At 41.9% G+C, this 26,149-nt stretch overlaps 1 protein-coding gene across 1 annotated transcript; it reads left to right on the top strand.

Moving 5' to 3' along the window:
• Window positions 1–21,280: 21,280 nt before the first annotated feature.
• On the top strand, window positions 21,281–23,213 carry fgf3 (fibroblast growth factor 3; the record flags this gene model as incomplete). The annotated part of the gene is made up of 3 exons (XM_083918761.1): window positions 21,281–21,524; window positions 22,411–22,514; window positions 22,830–23,213. 3 exons carry the CDS (start codon window positions 21,281–21,283, stop codon window positions 23,211–23,213), a joined length of 732 nt encoding a protein of 243 aa, XP_083774887.1.
• Window positions 23,214–26,149: the final 2,936 nt, after the last annotated feature.

Genomic DNA, 26,149 nt, shown 5'->3' with positions numbered 1-26,149 from the left:
CCCATGCTGATGTAGGGACTCCCCACTGAAAATTAGACTGCATACAATTGGACTTTTGTTGTATACTTATAGACAGTTTACAGTCTACAGGTTTGTTTTGGTCGATACACAAACTACATGTCATACAACTCACCATGGTGCTTTATTATACTGGTAGATCACAGCATTTTGATGATGTCTTAAATCCTGGGTTGTATCAGGGACACTACACTTGGTTGGTTTCATTCTTACCATTACAACATTTGCAGTCACCATGGGCAACTACTCTTCCTCTACAATTTAAATAGCCCATGGTGTGCCACAGGCACAAAGGGTTCTATTTTAGGTTCAATTTTATTTTCTATTTATATCCTTCCTGAAGACACACAAATATACCTCCCGATGATATCCAATGAGCCAAAAAGCCTGGCTGCCTCAAAAACATAAACCTTTGGATGACCCAAAACTTTCTCCAACTCAACTCCAAATCCTAAATAATACTTAGTTAAATTTTCCATTAACGTCAAATCCACTGCAAAAAAATGTAGAAGTCATTTTTTATTCAGACTTCGCTCTCATCCCACATATCAATTAAGTTGTTCAGTCCCGGTTCCTTCACATCAGAACCATCTCTAAATCAAAGAAATCACAGCCCAATCTAGAAAAAGTCTTTCACACCCTCATATTTTCCCATCCAAACTGCTGTAACTCTCTGTTTCTTAGTTCCGGATGGCGAGGGGCAGGGAAGGGTAGGTGCGGCGATTGCGTGCGATATTTGGTTTTGGTGATGGGGGTCAGCCAATCCCAGCGGGTTCTGGGGTACACCCTGGACAGGACGCCAGTCTATCGCAGGTCACATAGAGACAAACAACCATTCACACTCACATTCACACCTACAGGCAATTTAGAGTCATCAATTAACCTAACACATGTATGTCTTCGGACTGTGGGAGGAAGCCAGATAACCTGGAGAGAACCCACACAGACACGGGTAAAACATGCAAACTCCACACAGAAGGACACACCTCTGTGCCACCCAAAAAGATACTGAATATACTGCAATTTTGGATCATGTATTTATACTATATCAAACCCTGTAAGATCTATTAGTTCACACTAACACTTTCAAATCATCTTTTACACCTCTGACATGAAGTGGTATGGTATGAAACACACACGCACACACGCGCACATGCACGCACTCACGCACTCACGCAGTGTGGTACATTGTGGCACCCCATGGAATCATCAATTTATGGAATCAGATTCCATAAAACAGGCACCCAAAGAGATATAGCAGAAATCAAAGAGTCTTTAACAAAATGGCAATGGGAAAATGGATAATTAAAATGTCTTCCTGGCTGGGATACCTGACACCAGGTCTCAGTCCTGGGTCTTCAACAAAACAGGATGGGGCAGAGAGAGAGAGAAGTGAGGCTTAAATCATAACTTGCCCTGTCATTCCAAGGCTCCTTGTCCAGCCTAAGTCACCGCTCCGACCCCTGTCCCAGAAGCATCTGCATGCACAATGAAAGGTTGATTGAAGTCCAGGGCGCTCATAATCAAGCAGCTGAAGCTTGTCAGGGGATTGATGATCATTAGAGGTGTGTTAGAGCAGGGAGAAACCTAAAACATGCAGGACAGTGGCCCTCCAGGAGCATTTGTTCCCCACCCCTGTCTTAAATGAATAGGAAGTGCAACACTTGAAATGAGAAGGATTACTTTCTATGTTTCATAGATAGCATTCATATATCTAGTAATAGTATGCAGATAAATCATCTGATCTTGAGTGCCTTACCACTAACAATAGCAAGCTTTTAAGCTTAGCTGATTTTATGGAGTAAAAAAGCCTCATGCAGCTATCAAGAGCTTCATTCCAAAGCATAGAAAAGCCTATACTGCTCCAACCCTCGATCCCATTAGTTCTTGTCGCATTCAGACCACAAGTTTTCTCCCACGCTGCCTCCCTCCTCCCTGCACACTCATTGTTCCTCCATCTCCGCCCATCTCCTTTGAATCCCCCTCAACCTCACCATTGCTGGCCTCAAACTCCCTTATGTACCTCCTGCTCAACCTGTTCTCCCTTACCCTATCCCACCACCATCAACCCCTCATTGCAGCCCAACAATCACAATGTGAGGGTAGTAGTCTTTCAGCATCCAGGTGGATAAGGTGTTGTACTAATACTGGCAAAATAGCTATCATCAGGCAGTCATCATCATTTAGCCATCACAGCAGCAGAAAAACAACTAGCTCTGCAGTAGCACCTGACACCTTCCTCACGTTTAATTTTATGTTGAACTGAATTTTGAATTACATTTATCAAAAGAGGATAAAACTATCCTTCAAGATATTTGTGGCCTCTGGCTTTGAAGTGAGCATTAGTTGAGCAACAGCGTGCTAAAGGTTGTGGTATGCTGTCATCTTCAGTGGTGCACAACTGACATTAGAGCAAATATTCCCCTTTTCAAGGAGTTCAAATATATAATTGGATAGGCTGTTAAGTTTGTATTCCACCCAAGCCAAGTGTGTTGTTATGCCAAGTCTCAAGTCATGTCCTATAATACTGGAGATCATCTGTAAATATGTCTGAGTGAGCAGGACCATGCTGCAGCTGCTTAATGTAGTTTAAAAGTGATTTTTCAAAAAATAGTTCTAGTTCTTGCTACTTCATACAACATTCAATAAAATGGCAGAGTTTGAATATGGACTCTCAGTACTGAACCTGTGTGCCCTTTATGGTCGGTGTATATCTAAAATTTTCAAATTGTGAGTGTTTCCTGGGTGGTGTATTGGCAAATATGTGCATGTGATTAAGTATTATAGTGTGTGATTAGCCCATGGCATCAAAATCCCACTCCAGATGTAATTCCTGTTGTGTCCTGTTATTCTTGTTATGTTTGGAGGCTACAATGCAGCACTTGCTCAAGCTAAAAGCCAAAATACTGCTCAGATGTGTCGTGACACACCCCATTTAGTTTGGCCATGAATTGAACTGTGCAAAAAAAATAGCATTTTTTGCAGTTTTCTACTCAGTTGCCAGTGGTAGAAAGTACATACATACTCAACTACTATGCTTAAAGTTTTCCTCTATGTAAGATTTTCATCTAGTCAATTGTCTGTTAAATTACTATCTATCAAAGAGTGAGTTAAAACAATGGTGATTGATCATATGACCCACTAATGAAAGCACTTGTTGCCTTATTCAAATATCTGTGTCTGTGGCCAGGCTGGATGTAAATAGGCCACCATGTTAGTAAAGGTAGGTCTGCCAGCCGAACTCGTCATTAATGGTTATGCTGCGTTCACTTGTAATCGTAAATTTAAGAGGGTAACATATAGGGAACAGACTGGAAGTCAAGAGGTGAATGTGTTTCAATAATGTTTACAAAAGAGCAAAATAATTAATAAAACAATAGTCAACACACATACAGTGACCTTGAACGTGACATGATGGAGGCCTCTGCAAGAATAGGCTCACATGCAGTTACATCTTACTGCCAAAGAGGCCGCTAGAAACAACATAACTAACTACAGAAAACCCACTCACACGGATCAATATCTACTTTTTGACTCTCACCACCCTTTGGAACACAAGCTTGGCGTTATCAGAACACTGCAGCATAGAGCTGATAACGTACCCACTAGCTCACAGGCTCAAGGGCAAGAACGCAAGCACCTGAGAGGCGCCCTCACAACTTGTGGCTACCCCAGCTGGACCCCAGGTTAAAACGGCAGCTGCCTCCAGAAAGAAAACCAAAGTGGTTGAGAAAGAAAAAGATAACAGGAGAAACAACATAGTCATCCCATATGTGGCTGGGGTATCGGAGAAACTCAGGAGGATTTTCAACAAACACTGCATCCCTGTGTATTTCAAACCCGGTAACACACTCAGACAGAGACTAGTACATCCGAAGGACAGTACACCACACCACCACAAAAGCAACCTGGTTTATGCTGTCCAATGCAACGAGGAATGCAAAGATCTTTACATTGGAGAAACAAAACAACCACTGCATAAACGCATGGCCCAACACAGGAGAGCTAACTCCTCAGGCCTGGACTCCGCTGTCCACTTACACCTCAAGGAGAAAGCCCTCTCCTTTGATGACAGCATGGTCCAAATCTTGGACAGAGAGGACAGATGGTTTGAAAGAGGAGTAAAAGAAGCCATCTATGTAAAAGTGGAGAAACCATCGCTAAACAGAGGAGGAGGTCTGAGACACCACTTATCTCCAATTTACAATGCTGCCCTTTCATCCCTTCCCAGGAGATTCAACAATCTAACCTCAAAGGACAACTGTTCACACATGGCCCCGTGTGACCCCAACGACTGTCGTTCAGACTCAATAGAGCACTAACAAAGTCGAAACCAACCGCCCACCGACGACTGTCACTCTAACGACGGGCGTGGGCTTTTGGAGCACAAAGGGTTTCAGTGACATCATCGGCCTTGTGAGAGGTTAAATACCTGGATCTCACACCAGTTAGTTGGACCAGTCCCAGCCTGGTCAGATGCGTACATGAACTGATGAAGCCTCTTGGATGAGAGGTGAAACGTCTTCCTAGACAAACAACCAGTCCAGTTGTTTTTGACCGAAATTGCTTTGAGGATAACGATGACCTGGACGAATGAGAACATTCACAGGCTAACATAACTAACTGTCTGGTTAGGATTGGCCACCAAACAGGACAGGAACAGACTGCAACGGACAATCAGGTCTGCAGAAAAAAATCATCAGGGCAGACCTGCCCTCCATTCAGGACCTATACTAGTCCACAGGGAAAAAAACAGAAAGAAAATAAAGCTGATTCTGATTCTGAATCTGATATCTTAATTCCTGTGGATTATGACTTTAAGGTGTATTTCTATTTTCTGCTGCTTAAAGTTATGGTCTACCATTTGGAATATTGGTAATTATTATGAACATCGCCAAAGAAATTTAAAAAGACCAGTCCCAGCCTGGTCAGATGCATAAATAAACTGATGAAGCCTCTATGGTGAGAGGTGAAATGTCTTCCTAGACAAATAACAAAGTCCAGTTGCTTTTGACTTAACTTTATTTGGGAATAACAATGACTTGGACAAATGAGAATATTCACAGGCCTATTTGTAACATCGTTTATACAGCAATTATGGTCCTGTAGTCAGATCTATAGAATATGAATAGCAAAAAGAACCAACAAAATCCATGTCAGTCATGGGCCTGCATAGAAATTAACCAATGCTATCCATCCTTCACTGAAGGCTTTCATTGGCTCGTACCCTCCATCCAATCCTTCCAATCTTCTCCTTGTTCCTCGTCATCCCCCCTCGTCTCCTCCAACTCCCCCTCCCTCTCTGTAAACTCAGAATGGCTAGTGATAGGCTTAGCAGATCAGCTACCGAAGCTTATATTACCATGGAGAAGGAAAAGACCAATACCAGCAAGCAGCCTCTGCCCGCCCCAATGGCGAAGGTTCTAAGGAATTGTAAATCGAGTGAGGAAGAGGCAGAAATGTGACCTACATAGGAACCAAAGACGAGTCAACATTGGGGATTCATCATTTGACCGTTAAAGAAGGCTATGCCAGGATTTGGGACTGGAAATAGATGCTGAGACAGCAGACCTTCTGTTGAACAGGTCATCTTTGTGTTTTATTGTGATAGATGTTAAATAAATAGCCTCCATTAGTCTGTGCCAATACTATCTTATGACTTTGAATGTCCCCGCTCTGATGAACGGCTATGTCAACACATGTTATCATACATTAGCCATGTGAGCTCTGCCAGAGGGGCCGCGTCATTAGAAGGCGAGGGAGGGCGATACAACCTCGGGGGGGGGGGGTTCATGGAACACTGAGGGAAGGGGTTTGGTTGGGGGGATGCTTTTTTCAAATTTGTCTCAGGGGCTTAACTGATTTTCAGATTGTAGACTATAGCTTTAATACTTCTACTGCGCTCACGTCTCACATTTCAGACATATTGTACTTTATGCTCCATTACATTTATCTGGTAGATTTAGTTAGTTACTTTGCAAATTCAGATAAACAGTAGAGAATATAATCAATAAATCAATCATGACATAATTATCTCAATAAGGCTTTGTTGATCCTCAAGGGCATATTCACAAGCCTTCCAGCAGTATGAATCGATAATTAAAAAACAAAAATATATATATTATTATATAGTAAAAACGTACTCTATCTATCAAAACAAGATTGTTTTCTTGTATTCTAATCACAACACTCTAAGAAGGCTTTATTTCTGTATGAATATCACATGTTCTTATGGGGGAGGATGCTCCCCTACCTGATTGTAATTTTGTATCTTGTCACCATTTTCACTACCCTACACTACTTCAGACTTTGCAGGACTGAAAAGAATTGCATCACTGATCCAGAGCTCTGAGGACTTTGATAAGAAAACTTTCCTGGGTGGAATCCTCAGTGGGTTAAAGGACGCTTGGCAAACTGCTGGGAGAGACCACAGAGAGACCTTAGAGAGGCATTAACATAGCTGCAGTATGTCAGCTGAAAGACCAAAGCCAGATTGGTCCATCGAGTGCCTTCAAGACATGTGTCTGTCATCTGGGGAACTAGCTTAGTGAGTGATAGCAGCCTTGCTCTGACAGGCACACAGTCTGGATAACCTCTCAAGAAAACTAGTACCACTGGTATCCAATGTGTGTGTGAACTATGCTGCATCTAAGTCATTTACACTCTCTCTCTCAAGTGAACTCGGGTAAAAACCACCTCATCCTTCTACCACTCACTCAGCTAGCAGCTTTTCCATGCAGCGACCCTGAGGAGCAGCCAGGGTTTGTCCTCAATAGTCTAAGGAAATTAAGACACAGTCAGTTTCCATTGAGCTCCTGAGTTTTTCTGTGTTAGCATCAACAAGAATGAAGATCACATGCAAGTAATATGCTGCAGACAACATGACCAACACTTGTGCCTTGATTTCAGTGTCATTTATCATCTAAGCATGTGTGCATTTTTTTCGAGTGTGTGTTTCTGTATATATTTTTACTTATTACATATTATTTAAAGTGCATGTGTTTCTGTGTAGGTGGTGTATTTGCTGGTATGTGTTTTATGAATGCGTGCATGTACTGTATATTTGGTTTAATGTGTGTGTGTGTGTGTGTGTGCGCGCGCGTGTGCGTGCATGCGTGCATGCGTGCGTGCGTGCGTGCGTGCATGCGTGCGTGCGTGCATGCGTGCGTCCGTGCATGCGTACGTGCATGCGTGCATGTGTGTGTGTCTATCACAGCCATTGATGGCCTCTAGAGTTTCATCCCTCCACAATCATTTGCCTGTTGGAAGGTGCAGCCACTCTGCAGGCATCTGAAACCTGCAGCTAACAATCAAAGAGCTGTAGGAGTATAGGACAGAGCTATCTGGTTACAGAAGGAGTGCGAGTGAATGAGAGACAAAGACTGACAGTGCGAGAATGAGAGAGAGAGTGAGAAAGAGAAAGCATGTAAGAAAGACAAAGGGAGAAAAACATTACAGACGATATTTTTCATCCAACTTCTCCAGCTCTTTCAGCATTTGTCTGCTCACTCACTTTTCTTCTGTTCTGCATGAGAATCACTTTATAGCACAATGAACACATTGGAGACAGAGACAAGCCCTGCTGTTTGTCTAAAGAGAATCCTTTGACTTTGATGTGCCAAGTGAAAGTGACAAAAAAAAGTCATGACTGCTGCTCAAACGCTACTGTTCAAATATGCTACAGCGTTTACTTCGATATTACTCAAACATGCTTGGGATTTGATGAAAGCAGTTGTTTAATGTCACTTCAGTTCAGTTAACCTGCACTAGTATGAGAGCTGTGGGTAGGGCTCAGCCTGGTGACTTCAGGAGCTTTAACAATGGTCACGAATTAAAGGTCACATTTATAGCATTCAGAACTCACACAGTCACAACAAAAGTCAGTGTGGAATAAACTATAGATCACTTGTCATGCTTCTACATGAACGATCTTCAATTACCAATTCTTTCAGATTTCTTGAACCCTTTTGCCACTCAAACTCAGCTACCGTCAACACTCTGTGGATTTACACATTTTGGACGTTTATATACTACTGGCAAACTAAAACTAAATATTTCAAATTTGAAAATGCATAAACTCCTTACTGGGATAACCCTTGCGAAAGACTTGTGCCAGGTGAGGAGAGTATATGGACTTAAGACTACTCAAGACTCTTTCCCACTACTTGTCACATTCACACAGATGGCAGGGGCTACCATGCCCACCCAAGGACACTTCGACATGCTGACCAGAAGAGCCGGGGATCGAAGCGTCAATCTTTTAAAAGGGATGACGACCCGCTCTACCTCTGAGCCACAGCTGCTCTAAAGGGGGAAATGAGGTGGGTGGAATCCAGAATGTTGCCTTAGTGCATTTTGGATGTAAGATGAACTGCGGTGTTGAGCACTGGAAAACTGTGTGAACAAAGTCGTGGCTTCCTTCTCTGAATTTCTAAAAAGTTACTTTAGACACTTTGTACAGACATTTTCAACATGCCATCTTTTAAGTGCTTCTGTTTACTCACGTTCGTGTTGAATTGGTTTCTTGTTAGGCTGGATTGATGTTGAATGGCTTGGGTCAACCAAAATAAAACATTGTTCTATTAAACATATTCAACAAAGAAAACAGGCCTTTAGAACAACCAAAACTCAAATAAAATGATAAGCAAACTTAGGTTTCTGGCTTAAGATAAGCAATCACGTTTAACAGTTGAGAGCTGTTTTTAATCTGCGTCTTCCACAATCATTGTAAACACTTGTCTCCAACTAAATTAGCAAGAACACAATGGAAATGGCAGTCCTGCGGCCTATTATTATTGTAAGGGCCAGTGCACGACTAAGTCGGCGAGGACCCTATTGTAATTGGAATGATTATTATTAGTATTTATTATTATTACTATTTATAGGGCCAGAGCACCGACAAAGTTGGCGAGGACCCTATTGCAATTGCAATAATAATAATAATTATTATTATTATTATTATTATTATTGCAATTGCAATAGGGTCATTTTTTATTATTATTATTATTTTAATCATTAGGGCCCGAGGACTGATGAAGTGGACGAGGACTCTATTGTAATTGGAATGATTATTATAACTATTATTATTATTATTATTATTATTATTATTATTATTTTTCCTCCTCTTAAATCAAATTTTTGTATAACTTTTTGTTAAACTTTGCACACTGATCAGAAAGTGGTGAAAAAGTTCAGATTTTATGGGTCTCAGTCTTGGGCGTGGCAAATTAGCTTGATTGGGCCCCCTTGAATATTGTCAAAGTCTAGCCCCTCAATACACTTTCACCTACATATATTAGTCAAGGCCTGAGGACAACTACATGCCAATAGTTTGTACTTATCTTATTTCAATATGCTGCTAAACTGCACGGTGCATATTGTTGTATATTGTATATACCTACGTTTAACCACAATGTCCATTGCACTCTGTCACATTTAGTTATTGTTTGATTTATTTTATGTTAGCTTTATTCTGTTTTCATTTATGTTAGCTTATTGTCACTCTGATCCTTTCCCACCTTTGTATTGAAACTGTTGCACAATAATTTCCCTTGGGATAAATAAAGCTTCTTGAATCTTGAATCTTGAATATCTACTAACGGACACAGCGCCATCTACTGGCAACAGGAAATCCGACTTGTGTGACAAAATGAATCAGATTTAAATGAATTTCTCAATATCTAAAGCACACTGCCACGAGTGCCGGGGACCAGCCACCTCCCCGGCATACACTGGGTGCGAGGGCCTGTTCATCGCTGCTTGCAGCTTTAATTCTTCTTATTATTAGGGCCCGAGCACTGACTACGTCGGTCGGTTTTTGAGGGCCTAAACATGTATAACTTTTTTTTAAACTTTGCACACTGATCAGAAGTGGTGAAAAATGTTATATTTTCTGGGTCTCAGTCTTGGGCCTGGCAAAGTAACTCGATAGCGCCCCCTTTAATATTGCCAAAGTGGAGCCTCTCAATGCGCTTTCACTTAAACGTATGAAAAGTCGTAGACATTTGAAGCATGTAAAGACACACAAAATATTGTCTTGGAGGTTTACCCTAAACACAACAAGAAGTCCGTCATTTTGATTTGAACATGTCATTTTGGGGCATTTTTGGACGTTTTTTTCATCAACTTTGCTCTGTACTTTAACAAACTCCTCCTAGAGATTTCAGAGGAATTACTTCAATGTTGGTCTATACACCTTCAAGACATGAGCAACGCTAAATTGCTATTATGAGTTTTCATCAGTCAGCCTGGCCGTGGCAGAGTCTCAAATTTCGCCCCCACGCCATAAACCAGGAAGTGGTCTTTAACATGACCATACATTGTCCAATCTGTCCCAAACTTCTCAGGCATGATTGGACTCAAGGCCTGAACACAGCTATGTGGCAATATTCACTTATAGTCATGGCGCCCCCTGCTGGTAACAGGAAATTACATGTTTGATACTTTGATGTCCTCGGCCTGACTGGTTCATCACATCCTCCTCAACAGTGGTGAAGAGAGCCTTAAGACCTGGATGATGCAAGTCGAATTTCGATGAAATGCCATGACAAAAGACACTGCTGAAACTGCACACCAGGTGTTCAGATCTTTTCCAAACTTAACATGTTTGATAAGAGACCGGCCCTGAACACATATGTAGGACAATTTCGAATCGTAGTCATAGCGCCCCCTACTGGTGACAGGAAATCATTACATTTTATATATTTTGATGTCCTGTTCCTAGCCGGTTGATCACATCCACCTCAAATCCTGTCAGCACATACTTAATGTCTTCATGATGCCAGCTCATGTAGCTTTTGGCTTTTTATCAAATTATGTTGTTGTGGTGACCATCCTTCTCTGTGAAACAGGAAGTGGTTTTAACTTCAACATACATTGTCCAATATGCCCCAAATTTCTCATGATTCATTACAGTTCAGGCCTGAACACATCTGCATCTCAATATTTAGTCATAGGCATAGAACTGGCAACAGGAAAAATTACAAATATCAACCGATTTACATGGAATTTACAATGTGGGTTCCCAGAGATGATAAGAGTCAAGGCCAAGGCATGTTGGGTAATGGCATTGCAGCCATTTTGTGCCACCTACCATAAACAGGAAGTTGTTATAATTTAGTATAAATTGTCCAAACTGCACCACATTTCCCACAGATAATTAGAGTCAAGGCCTGAGGACAACTAAATGCCGATATCCATTAACAGACACAGCGCCCCCTACTGGTAACAGGAAATATGACAAATCAACCGATTTACATGAAACTTAAATTGTGGGTTCTACACTTAATATAGGGAAACACAACACATGTTTTGTGGATGTTGGCTTCAGCATCAATTGTCCAAACTGCACCACATTTCCCAGATATGATTAGAGTCAAGGCCTAAGGACAACTACATACCATCAGACACTCCTGACAAAATTAATCAGGTAAACATGAAATTCTCAATATCGAAAGCACACTGCCACGAGTGCCGGGGACCAGCCACCTCCCCAACACGCACCGGGTGCGAGGGTCCATTCATCATGGATTTTAATGTGAAAAGGCTAGCAAACTATTCTTAATTAAGTTAATTTATAACCAGTACTATGTCTACACTTACTAGTGGTTCATAGTGAAATACAGTGGTTGTCATTCTATTAAAGTAAGACAGTTATGGGTCACTTGATTGATAGTTTATTAAAAACCTGATGAATATGTAAACATGTAAAAGCTGAATAGGGTTAATTCAATTAATGATAAAAGTATTTTAAGAGTGTATTCAAAACAGTATTTGCAGTGGGCATAGGTTTGATAATGCCTTTTTGTCTCTTCTCAGTTTTACCCTTCTCTAATCAATAAACCTATGGACATACAGTGAAGAAAAGAAGTATTTGAACACTCTGCTATTTTGCAAGTTCTCCCACTTAGAAATCATGGAGGGGTCTGAAATTTTCATGGTAGGTCCATGTCCACTGTGTGAGAGATAATCTAAAAAAATTAGATTAGATAGATTTTTTAACAACTTATTTGTGTTATACAGCTGAAAATAAGTATTTGAACACCTGTCTATCAGCTAGAATTTTGACCTTCAAAGACCTGTTAGTCCGCCTTTAAAAGTCCTCCTCCACTCCACTGTATTATCCTGAATCAGATGCACCTGTGTGAGGTCGTTAGCTGCATAAAGACACCTGTCCACCCCATACAATCAGTAAGACCCAAACATTCAGCATGGCTAAGAGCAAAGAGCTGTCCAAAGACACCAGAGACAAAATTGTACAACTCCACAAAGCTGGAAAGGGCTACGGAGAAATTGCCAAGCAGCTTGGTGAAAAAAGGTCCACTGTTGGAGCAATCATTAGAAAATGGAAGAAGCTAAACATGACGGTCAATTCCCAATCGGAGTGGAGCCCCATGCAAGATATCACCTCGTGGGGTCTCAATGATGCTAAGAAAGGTGAGGAATCAGCCCAGGGGCCTGTTTCACAAAGCAGGTTTAGTGAAAACTCTGAGTCTGTTAACCCTGAAATGAGGGAAACTCTGAGTTTTCCGTTTCACAAAGGGAGGTAACTCAAACCAGAGACAGAGGGGTAACTCTAGCCTGTTTCACAGAGAGAGGTAACCTAACCTCTCGGTCAGTTACCATGGTAACATGCTCTCTGAAACTAACCTGGTCGGGACCAGGTTTTTCTCAGCAAACCTTGAGTTTCTCTCTGTCTCCGCCCTCTTTCAGCCACACACGGTGTTTGATTTCCTCATTCATTCAGTCAGCGGGCGAGTTTTGGCGTAGTATAGTTCCGTCTGTTTTTTCAGAAAATCACTGCAAACATCAGTCATTAGAAGTTATATTAGGTGCCGACTATTTCACTACCATGGCGTGTCCTTTTGATAACGATCCCGTGGATGAAGCTGCAGAATTAGTGCGCAGAGAATTAAATATTCGTCTGGAGATGATTATCAGACTATTGATTATAGATGTTCTTGCATTTCCAGGCAATTCTCTTTTTGAGCGGTACCGTTTCATATCACAGCGGATATTCTGTTGCGCTGCGTTTTTTTGCAAACGGGAGTTTTTGTATACAACGTATAAAAATCATTCAGTAGGCCTATATTAGAAGTTATATTAGGTGTTGAATATTTACACTACCATGGCATGTTCTTTTGATAACGATCCCGTGGATGAAGCTGACGCATTACCGCAAAGAGAATTAAATATTGGTCGGGAGATGATTATCAGACCGCGCATAGACTTCCTTAATATACTGCAGCCATAATTACAAAATGAATGAAATGGATCTTTTGAGCAAGTTGAATGTATTTGACTTAGCGTTTCCTAAGTATAATCCCAGCTTTTCTTGCAATTCATAGGTTCAAAAGTGTGTGCTTTTAGTTGGGTTACCGGTATATAAACTACTCCTATATAGCCTTCTGATCCAGAATATCACCTATAATGCGAGGGGGCTGAATACGCACAACAGTCCATCTCACCCCTCCTTACATTTCCAACATTAACAACCAGAAATGCTCTCATATCACAGCAGATATTGTGTGTTGCGCTGCGTTTTTTTGCAAATGGGAGTTTTTTATACAACATTTATATGTTGAATAAAAAACAGCCACTTACGGTGATTTTTACTTTACCATGTAAAACATGCACAAAATGAAGCGTCACCATGCGATTTTGCCGATGTTTTACCTGTTTGAATACCTGTATGTTTTTATGTTTCATCTTAAACTAGTGCCAAGTGCGCTTCTCCCCCGCGGGGTTGCACTTAAATGAAATAAACTAATAGGCTCCCACTCAAGCAGTTTCCCCTGTGATATTACTGTGATTACAACAGGACTACATTTAGACTTACGCACTGACCCGAGCCGCAATGTTCTCCCGCACCGTCTCCCTCTCTTTTGCTGCAGCAGCGGTGTAAACCTGCTCAAACTCTCCGTATGAGCGCATTAATATTTACAGTTGCAGTGGTAGCGTAGCCCTTCGCTTCCCCGTTGCCATGGTGACTCGTCGAATCAGGGCTCCATTGATGCTGTCTTTTTTTACTTGTGGTGCACGCGCTTGACTCCAGGTCAAACTACTCTGAGTTGATCAACCTAACGCAAATCTGCTGTTCTGGAACCGAAAACTCAGAGTTTCCTATCTCAGAGTAGATCAACTCAGAGTTCAGGGTTAAACTCAGAGTTTTTTGAACCTGCTTTGTGAAACAGGCCCCAGAACTACACAGCAGGACTTGGTCAATGACCTGAAAAGAGCTGGGACCACCGTTTCCATGGTCACTGTTGGTAATACACTAAGACGTCATGGTTTGAAATCATGCATGGCACGGAAGGTTCCCCTGCTTAAACCAGCACATGTTAAGGCCCGTCTCAAGTTTGCCAATGACCATTTGGATGATCCAGAGGAGTCATGGGAGAAAGTTTTGTGGTCAGATGAGACCAAAATGGACCTTTTTGGTCATAATTCCACTAAGCGTGTTTGGAGGAAGAAGAATGATGCGTACCATCCCAAGAACACCATCCCTACTGTGAAGCATGGGGGTGGTAGCATCATGCTTTGGGGTGTTTTTCTGCTCATGGGACAGGACGACTGTACTGTATTAAGGAGAGGATGACTGCAGCCATGTATTGTGAGATTTTGGGGAACAACCTCTTTCCCTCAGTCAGATCATTGAAGATGAGTCGTGGCTGGATCTTCCAACATGACAATGAGCATATCAAGGTTCTGGAGTGGCCTAGCCAGTCTCCAGACCTAAATCCAATTGAAAATCTTTGGAGGGAGCTGAAACTCCGTGTTTCTCAGCGACAGCCCAGAAACCTGACTGATCTAGAGAAGATCTGTGTGGAGGAGTGGGCCAAAATCCCTCCTGCAGTCTGTACAAACCTGGTGAAGAACTACAGGAAACGTTTGACCTCTGTAATTGCAAACAAAGGCTACTCTACCAAATATTAACGTTGGTGTTCAAATACTTATTTTCAGCTGTATCACACAAATAAATTGTTAGAAAATCATAGATTGTGATTTCTGGGTTTTTCTTTTTAGATTATCTCTCACACAGTGGACATGGACCTACCATGAAAATTTCAGACCCCTCCATGATTTCTAAGTGGGAGAACTTGCAAAATAGCAGAATGTTCAAATACTTATTTTCTTCACTGTATGTATGACTGTCTCTGGAGTTTTGATGACAGGAAGGTGTAAACTTACTGCCTTACTTTGACTTACTGAAGAATAAAATCCATGTGGCACTCTAGGGACTGCTACAACATTTAAGATGAGTGTGATGTGACAAGTGTGATCATCTGAGCTGCCACTAGTGCTTTTAACTTTTCTCCTGGCTCTGATTACCTTGTTACTGTGTAACGTTAGTGTAGTTAGCAAGGTTACTGAAAATTAGCCTACAGATTTCCTCAGCTGTCTTGTCTATCATGTAACCCACACCCTGTAGCAGTCCCTCAGGAGTCTCCCGCATGTTTGTCGACAAGTTCACCAGCTCCACACACCAAATGTGCATAGTGAGGTCCAATTACAATGTAGGGAGAATCATGATATTAAGCACACTACCAGGTTTAAATGCAAAAAAAAAAAGTCCAAAAAATCAATACTTGGAAAATAAAAGAAACAAAAAATGAGTATCGTATTTTGGATACTAACTTGCTGTCAACAGTGCAACCTCCGCCTTCTTCAGTCGACGTGTAACGTCACCCAGCAGTTCTGCAGACAAACAAGTCAACCAGCAAAGAGACAGAAACAGTGGCAGCTGTTATACCAACTCTATTTAATCAGCAATGATAATATGGAGCCAAGTCAGCAGAAACACAGAAGAAAAACGGATAAATAAAGTTGGGATTCTTACAGTTGTATCTTGCTTTGGACAGTATCCAGGCTGCTAGTGGTAACCATGATGCTAACTATATGAAGTAACTAATGGATCCATCAACTGATATTCAGCCTGGCTAGCTCGATCTACTTGTTCACATGAAAATCAACAGACAGAATATATCCTATCACCGTCTCTGTCGTGCAGTTTGTTTGTAAACAAATACATTGTGTCCTGTGTTGTGGGTAAGGTTAGCTCTGAAGAAAAACAGGAAAAGATCCCTATCTGGTAGGCTTTGCAAATCCTGAGTGCCACATCATCATAAGTTTATCCATCAATCTCTTGAGCTAATGTTGGATTTACTCTGGCAACTGACCAGGACCATGAAACTCAAACTGTAAACCTAGGCAGTGTTTATCAAATATAAATAAAAATTGGATTACTGTATTGACTGTATTCTCTCCTCAAATGTTTTCAGAAACACATTTTAGTGCCGCCATTTTCTTCCTGCTTCAAAACGGACCAAGCTATGTCATTTTATTGCTGTGATTGGCTGTAGGTCATGTTTTGTTTCAGTGGTTGGTTATAGGTCATGTTTAATTGCTGTGATTGGTCGTAGGTCACTTTTAATTGCTGTGATTGGTTGTAGGTCATGTTTCATGGCTGTAATTGGTTGTAGGTCTATCCAGTTGCGTCCAGAGGCACTAATACACATTTACAAATTAGTCTGCTGATGACAGGCACTGCCTTAACTGAAAAACCGCAGATGAGCCTGCTGGTGGCTGGACTTCAGCTTCGAGATTCGAAATTTAATCAAAGCTGAAGATCTGTTGCTCATGAGTGACCCTCAACACATATCTGAGTTTATCCCACCAAAACGACAGCTACTGTACATTAATCAATATTCCATCCAAGAGATGTAGATTTATTTTGAATGATCAAGGGTTTATGTGTATGTGTATTTGTTTTATTTTTTTTTTAAAACATGAGCAAGTACTTTGGAACGCATAGAGTTCAATGACTTGTGGGGTTACAAATGTTAAATTGTTCAAGGTTCCTTTATTGTCATTTTGCAACACAGCATTGCAAAACAAAATGCAGTCCCTTTTTGGTACAAGAAAACAGTACATTTTGGGAATTTTGAGTGTAAACAGTTGCAAGCACTGGTGAAATCTCTGGCCAGATAATATGGCCGGCATTGTAACATAAAAACAGTCTCTGATCTCCTGTTGCTGTACAATGACAACCATTCCACTTCCCTGTGACCAGACACAAGGCAGGCTGGTTTGGTCCAAGCTGGGCCAGCATAGCTCTTATCCCGGCTCGCTTTCAAACACCCAAACACCGCCTTCAGTGGCATTTGGTCTTTATGGTCTGGCTGGGTGGTTGGAAGATGCCGTGGGCAGTGATATTCTCAAGGTCTGCTGCACTTTATCTAATCCCAGTCTTCCCTCCCCGATGCTGATGGGTGTATCTCTGTCATAGGCCACACAACAAAAGTGAAAAGACAACAAATTAAAACAAAACTGTTGTAATTGTTTTCTCAGCAGGACAGTCAAGCAAGAATGGAATCAAAGCAATGGCCAGTAATTTTTCTAATGATATTGCTCAACTGACTGAAGCTAACTGAATTAATCTCTTAACATAAACTGTGACTTTCAGGAACTTTTGGAAACACCATTAACCAAACGAACATACCAATATTGGAGACTGAACTGGGTTGAGCAGAAATAAAAGAGAAGGAGAAAGAGGGAGGCAGAATAAAATAGTTGCCAATTTGTTTGCTGTGTGCTGGAACTGTACTAGACTTCTTTCTGAAGTGCCTGACAAGCAGGTGAGATCAAAGTCATGGGGACAAAGAGGCTCAGCGGTGATTTGTCAGGAGACGAGAGGCAGCGGCTGGGTTCAGCCCTCTGATCACCGCCCCACCAAAGAAATCTGTCCATGAGAAAAAGTACAGCAGAAAGGGTTCAAAGGTCATTTAGATTTGCTCTGGATTACTGGTACCTCCTTTTTCCTTTGCTAAAGAGGGGGCCAAGAAAAGGACCTGTTTAATAACCTTTGTATTATTGCAGAAAAGAAGCCCTTTTGTACCAAGAGGGTTTTTTGTGGTGGTGGCGGGGGGGAGAATTTTTGCGAGGTCAATTAAAAAAAGGAGCTCTGAAATTCTTGCTTTTATTCATGGCTGGAGGAGAGAAAAGAGAGAGTTAGAAAGTATATTTTGGGGTTTTGTCTCAAAAGCACTTGTTGCGGCTTGGTTTGGATTCCTTTGTAAAGTCAAGATGGCAAAAGTGAAGCAACGGCATTTCTCGTTGTCTGTTTTTTTTTCCTAAACACAGGTGTGAAAACATCCAAAATTCATTGAGGAAGCACTGGGACCTGATCTCTCCAGCCACATTGGGAGGTAGTAAGGAATGCAAGTGTGCTGTGTAATGTGAACTGGAATGGCTCCCTGGCCACATTGAAGGACAAATTAGTCAACTTTGGATTGTGCAGTTAGCAGAACAATGCTCCCAAAAAGTTGATTTGCCTCTGTCAAATCACTCAAAAAGGTTTTGAAGTTTGTATTTGAGCCGTGGCATCAAACAGCTGCTGCAACACTCTCAAGAAGCAGCCCGAACCCTAACCCGGCCCCATTGGAAGTATTCAAGGGTCCACTTGGTTCTCAGTAATCGAGACCCAACCCGGGACTCAAGTCAGTCCATTTGGGTTGTTTCGTTGCCACAGATCTCAGGTCTGTGGTTCAATATGTTGAACACTCAAGTGAGTCACAGTAGTGCCATTTGTCCTCAGCATGGGCTCTGATAACATGGTTATATCATGGTACTTGAGAAAACATTTTAAGGAATCTGAACTTTATGTAATAGACTGACTCTACTAATGGCTGATTATTTATTGGTATTGTATTCACCGATAATAAATAGGCTACAGTAGTCATTCCCAGAGACTGGGTTGTGACCCATAGATTTCATTTGGGTCACCAATTTAAATAGCCTTTATTTCAGATGTATATCTGCAGCACACCTTTGATCCCAACAAGGGATCTTGCATCAAATGAAGTTGTGATTTATCAAATGTATATCCAAACGGCTGGTTTACCTATTCAAGATAATATATAAGGAAATGGGAGTAAAAAAATGTATGTATCACTGCTGTGGCAATATTGTATTAAATGCTGGTCTTAAATATCTAGAAGAGCATGAAAAATACCTTTGAAGATGGAACCCACAGCTGAAAATACACAGATTGTACTTTTCCACTAAGGTGTGTGTAGGGAACACACAGTTACATACAGAGTAGTCTCACATTACCAGACCAAATGTATCTCCACAGTGCTAGAGAGAGGTCTGGCTGCACAAGTTAACATTCTGGAATAAAGGAAAAACATTCTGTCTTGCTTGTATTTCATTAAACCAATCAAAGTTGTCTTGGGCGGTGCTAAGAGTCCTGAGGTCACAAATTGGGCCAACTCTAACCCTGCTATCCTGCTCAAATGCATCTGGATATAATTTGAATAAAGCCGAAATCCTAGATTTTTAACCTTCAAAATTAAAAACAAAAAAACTTCTCGTAATGTACAGATGGTGTGTGTGTGTGTGTGTGTGTGTGTGTGTGTGTGTGTGTGTGTGTGTGTGTGTGTGTGTGTGTGTGTGTGTGTGTGTGTGTGTGTGTGTGTGTGTGTGTGTGTGTGTGTGTGTGTGTGTTTTTGTGTGTATGTGCATCACAAATTGAGAGCGTTTGCCCTGCTTATTGCTGGGATGCTTTGTGGGCGGCGTGAAGGGGAGCGTAATTAAAATACTTTCTGAGAGAAAAAGCAAGCCACATCTGAGGTTCCACCCTCTTCCAGCATTTAACCACATAAAGAGCGTCTCACTTAGAAACGACCACCAGAAAAACCGCTGATACACACAGCCCGGCTGATGTTTTGGTGTGTTGTCTGACTCGGCCTTGGAGGCATAATGTGCACACATTTGTAATTAAAAGAGAGCTGCCTTTTTCTGATCATTGGGGTAAATAAAGTGACAGAGGCAGCTAGCTGGGTGATGTATGGGAGGGGAAGACAAATTAACCGTTGACTCTCTGGGGGATTCTCAGCAGAGGCCCTCATAGCAGCAGTGGAGCAACGCCAAAGGGCAGAGAGATTAGTAGATGATGGTGCTAATTACCAGAATGCAAACCATAATGCGACCAAGATGGAAACAATTTAGGCACTAGTCATTTAGCCTGCTGCTCTTCCGCCCACCGGCTGCTGCCGAGCCAGAGCCGGGGCATTGAGATGGGAAAAGTCTGGGACAATCCATTGCTCGAGTGTAGGATAAAGCATGAAGGCACAGCAGAGAGGTTCTGTGACGCAAGGAGCACATTGAGACAGCACTGTGACAGACCATTCATTTTTCTTTTTTTCTTAATCAATAACAGAGTCGACACTTGGCATGAGCTGGCAATACTCACAGGTCAGGAGGAGGAAGGAGCATCTAAATATTGGAGAACAAAGAAGGCTGTGAACTTTTAACTGCTGATAGAAGAGGTCGGGTTGGATTCCCATGTTGACCTGACAGAGCTTTATGGACCTCTGCATCACATGCAGGACTGTGCTGCCAGCAAGGAGCTCTGAGTCATGGCTAATAACAAATTACACTAACATTGACATTGGCCTCTCCTGATATCTTTACTGTTTACTGGTACTCTGCAAGCACCTGTTCAATTGGGACGACTGTATCTATGTTTCAGGTAGATGTGGAGCATCCAAAAGTCAAAGTTGTTACTTAAGAATACTGCTTAAAATGGAACAGATTTGGAAGATAAAGTTGTGTCTGAGTGTTCAAATGAAATTCTCCAGTGATATAATGGACAGGAAAGGCCTTGGGTTGTGTAGCCTGTCTGAATTAACAGATAATTGAATTCAGATGAAAAAAATTGAAGGCTATTTGAAGTTGTTTTTATGTTAAAGTGTCTTATTGATTTTTCAGGACATCCAGCAACATTTTTACTCCTCACCTGTTGCAGTAAGGCTCAGTCCGCCTGTATAATTTGGAATGTCTAATTGCTCTTTCAGGATATTTAGGAAGAGGAGTTCAGAGAAGAGAGCTGTTCCACACTCAGTCACTGTGTAACTTTATCCACGCAGCAGTCTCTCACTTCACACAGGGCTGATACCTTTTGCCTCCCCCTTTCCTTTGTATCAATTGGTCGGAGTTCAGCCTATTGTCGCCACAAGCTTCTTTTATATCTGCGCTCAGTCTGAGCAGAGGCTCTCAGTCAGACCCGCAGGAGGGATTTTCGGCAGTAGCAGCAGAGTCGCGGAGCGGATACCACCTCGCGGACGGCTGTGCTGTCAGTGGTGTCTCTCTGGTGCGGAGGTGCGCAAGGCTGGAGCTCTCGAGCGTTGGGGCCCCGACACTTTAATGGGCAGGAGTTCTCCATTTTTTGCCACAATCGTCGCTCCACGGCCATGCGACAATGCTGGTGATACATCTGCTGGTGTTGCTGTGCCTGTTGGATCCCGTTAGTCCCCAGGCCCGCTGCGCCCCGGGCCAGGCTTGCGACCCCCGGCAGCGGAGGGACGCCGGGGGCCGCGGAGGGGTGTATGAGCACCTTGGAGGGGCGCCGAGACGCAGGAAACTCTACTGCGCAACTAAATATCATTTACAAATACATCCAAACGGGAAAATAGATGGATCACTGGAGGAAAACAACCCGTTCAGTGAGTATTCACTCGGTTTTACGCACAGAGAAGTGCACTGGCAAAACTACAACAGACAAATCAAATATGTTAATGTGACAGAATTCGGTCTATTTTATATCAGTTCCTTGGACCACATTTAATGACAAATGTGGTCGCCCCACATTTGTTGTTGTTTCATGAAAGGGGTTTCTAAACATTTAGCATTTGTGGAAATGTAATGAAACGCATTAAGTTAGAGCAATATATTAATTAAACATTAATTAAATGTATTCAAATGTGCAGTATTCAAACATTTTGTTAGTGGCGTTATTAATTTATTTAAGTAATTTATTAATTTTTATGATTAATGAGGATTTTCAGTTACTCTGTGAAGCGCGCCCGTAAAAGCTACGACAGTGTGTGTGTGTGTGTGTGTGTGTGTGTGTGTGTGTGTGTGTGTGTGTGTGTGTGTGTGTGTGTGTGTGTGTGTGTGTGTGTGAAATCATGTCATCATTGTAAAGCTGCTGGCAGCAGGTCAATCTCCATTAGAAGTATCAGCCAAAGTATTAACATCCAGACGGGACAAAGGCGTGTTTATCTACTCAGCGGTCATTAGAGCCTTTCGACAGCGGTGAATAGGCCATTGACTAATCAAGCAATGATTTTAAAAAGCCAGTATACAGAGTGAATGGGGCAAGACGAGGTGACAACCACAACCGGAAATTAATTCCTTTATTGTAAATGTGACAAAAGTTAGTTTGTTTTAGCGTGAACTTAATGTTTAATGTTATATAATTGATCTCCATCTTCCAAGGTGTACTGGTGGGGTGATCAATGCGTCTACAGAGTGAAATAGAATGCGCTTGATGATTTTGAATCAGGATTCAATGTTATGCCATAGAGCTCTTATTTCTCTGTATTGCAGGCATCATGGAGATCACAGCAGTGGATGTGGGTGTTGTGGCCATAAAAGGACTCTTCTCTGGCAGATATCTGTCCATGAATGATAAAGGCCGGCTGTATGCCTCGGTGGGTACAGATGTCATCTCATCATATAATGTGTCCACTTCTCTTCAACACACACTGAGACAGCAGGTTAAAGGCCTCAGATATGACACAGCAGAATTATTTGCTCTCATGCTGTAATGTTTACCTGCTGCAACATTACATGTCTATATAGCAAAACTAGGATTATTTGATTGAACTGGCTTCTGATGGCAGTGGTAGAGGATTTGATTGGAGAATGGAAACACTGTCTCTGAGAGGTTGTTCTGTGAATCAAAAACAGACGGCAAGCTGCATGACAAATGTGGCTCACTGTTTCTTTCTTTCTCATCTCCCCAGGAAGTGTTCAACAAAGAGTGTGAGTTTGTGGAGCGGATCCATGAGTTGGGGTACAACACCTACGCATCCCGCCACCACTCCACTGAGCAGCCGCTGCCACCAGGGGGTGTCAGCAGAAGCAAGCGGCGGGCCAGCGTCAAGCGCCAGTGGTACGTTTCCATTAATGGCAAAGGGCGGCCACGACGAGGCTTTAAAACCCGAAGCACGGACAAAGCCTCACTTTTCCTGCCTCGAGTGCTGGGCAACAAGGACCATGAGATGGTGAGGCAGCTGAGGGACAGTCAAAGCTCACACCACCACACGCATCACCACAAAACCCGAGGTGACCACCGCAGACGACGACATCGTGCTAGGAAAGGCCAGGGCCGACAGCCAGATGACTGAGCAGACTTTAAGAGGGGGAGGGTGACCCTGTGGCCCTCTGACCCATCCACACAGGGACCCCTGATCTGGGCACGTACTGTAGTTGATTACAGTGGAGGATGTGGAAAAACAGTTTGGGATTAGCAGAAGTTTTTCTTGTTGATGCACAGAGAAAAAACTACATGGAAGAAGGAAAGAGAGTGTTATGCACATATATCAAGACTTTGACACACAAACACACACACACACACACACACACACACACACACACACACACACACACACACACACACACACAAACACACACACTGTCATAGCCTTTACGGACGCGCTTCACTGAGTAACTGACAATCCTGACAGAGTAATCATAAAATAATACACACACACACACACACAGACACACACAGCTTTATAATCTCATCAGCTTTAAAGGGAACAACAGCCTTTTACAAGTAATTCTACTTTTGTTAATACAGTACGCACTATGCATGTACAGGGACTTTTAAGCTTTGCATGTGTCAAAAGCTAAAATGAGAAACAGTAAAGTAAACACTATTTTGCTAATTTTGAAGTGCTTACAAATATGACGGATATTGAAGAGAAGACTTTAATCATCAAAGCACTTTTTGTCAGATTCACATTAAGAGGCGAAGGGAAAGTCAGTCTGAGACGGGGTCAGCTGTATTTTTTTATTACGATGTGATAGTCTACTGTCTGTAAACTGAACAATGTACATTGTATATTTTTGCTAATGATATGAATATTTATTTGGTGCCTGTGTTGTAAGTTATTGATGATAATAGTTCAGCATTTTTCCAATGTTGCTGTTCAGTTCATAGTTTTTACTCACCACCTGGTTTCGACATAAAACACAGTGGTACTGACCCAACTGGCTGATTTGTTCCACCTTTTCTTTGATTTGTTCAGACACATTTTCACAGCTAAACTTTGTTTTCATAGGACTTAAATGTTTCGACAGTGTGTGTGTGTGTGTGTGTGTGTGTGTGTGTGTGTGTGTGTGTGTGTGTGTGTGTGCGCGTGTGTGTGTGTGTGTGTGTGTGTGTGTGTGCGTGCCTGTGTGGGTGCCTGCCTGTGTGCGTGCGTGTTTGTGTCATGATGTGTCCTTTACAATGAGTTTCTAATATTTGATCTCATTTATGAGCGTCCATGTGAAAATACTGAAAACATTTTAAACACCAGCATTCAAGAAACAGTTTCGAAAGTCAGAAATCTGTTTTTGTTTAAAATGAAATATACATTATATTGCTATATAGATATAGATATTGCCATTAGAGAGCTGCCTGCTGTGCCATATTTTTCCTGTGTCTAGCTATTGTAGACAGGTGTGGCTGTTAGGTTAGCTCGATTTATTACAACTTAGGGGGGTTTGTGCATTTAGAGTTTTACCCCCCTTTCTGTCTGTCTGTCTCTCTCTACATTTGACATTATACCTCTCTTCCTGCTGTCGCTCATTTGTTAAAGTGCTGCACCTGTTGCGCTGCAACATGGCTGCGCAGAAACTACAAAGACAACCATCAATGCAAAATTTGTCACACGCAGCATTCAGACTCTTTTGGACGTTCAGGTTTTGCGTTGCCTCGCTCCCATCTATAGGTAGCTGCATATAAAGCCTTGTCATTCTATACCTGAGGGCTGGGGAGGCTTCCTGGCCTGGATAATAGCCCCTCCCAAGGGGGTCCTGGGAAGCGATGCCGCCTGAGACGTTTTTTAAACACCGACCAGAAAGCCGCAAAGTCGATTAACAAGGCAGGCCCTCCTGAAAGCAGAAACTGTGTCATACAAAGTATAACACCTTGCTATGGTTTGTTATGAATGCCAAACTCTAATATTACTCAACAGGAATGCAGGACTTCAGAGAGGTTAGGGCCTTTTGTGGCCCCTCTCCCTGCCTGTCTGTTTCATTTAACCTTTTATTTTCCTGAATCTCTTCCTACATGGTCTTTCTATCCATGACATCCTGCTGAAGGATCTGTCTCACTAAATTGTACCTAAACTTTCATCCGCAGTATCTGCTGGGCTAATGGAGTGCAGGGATAAGGATTCCTTCGAGAGCATTTAGATGTGAATGACATATCACCTAAATCATTTTAAGCCCATCATTCAGAGAGGGAACAAAGAGGATCTTTTCCCCTACAGCTTCAGTGAGCTGGGAAATAGAAAATTTGTGTTCATGTAAAATGCTATCGCAGAAGCTCTTTTATAACTAATGGTAACTAATATAAAAAAGAAATAAATAATTTACTAATGCTTTATAGATCAGCTAAAAAAACGTTAATAACAACAAAACTTGGGTTTTCAGACTGTGAAAAATACATACCTCCTGGCTGCAGAGGATCTGGACCAAAACTATATTAACAACTTATTAAGGATTACCAACTTATACATCCATGTATAAATGTTTATTTACCAAAAATTAAAAAAGATTGATTGATTGAAAACTGATCTAAAGAACAACTCATTTTTAAAGCATTAATGTAAAAAGACTGCTATCCCACACCTTTTACACAAATGACAAAATTGTGTTTTTTTATGCTATCATCATCATTTTACGAGTATAAAAATGGACTCATGGTTCCCAGAGAGAATCATGTTAGCTCTCACTCACTGCTAAATGTTGAAAATGTGTCAGAATGGGACTTTTTATCTGACTCTTTGCCAGCCAAGTAGTCTTCTTACAAAGATATGACAGCGCTGAGGCCTAGATATTATTAGGGTTCACATGGATATGGTCCCTGAGCTCATAGCGGTGATTGCAGTACAGGACTGTTCATTGTTGAATAGTGACCCCTAGGGAAGCTAGTAGTCTCCCTCCAGACCCCGGTGGCCCGTTGCCTCATGTGACTGACCAACCTCAGTTTGGCTGAGCTGCCCTCTGCAGGCAGCCCCCAGCCACTAAACGCAGGACATATCAATCATTTCAGACTTTTTAGAAGTGA

The sequence above is a fragment of the Echiichthys vipera genome (assembly GCF_963691815.1).
Source record: "Echiichthys vipera genome assembly, chromosome: 1".
NCBI classification, from domain to species: domain Eukaryota; kingdom Metazoa; phylum Chordata; class Actinopteri; order Perciformes; family Trachinidae; genus Echiichthys; species Echiichthys vipera.
Note: the sequence above shows the minus strand (reverse complement) of the source record. Positions and strands in the feature narration are given on the sequence as shown.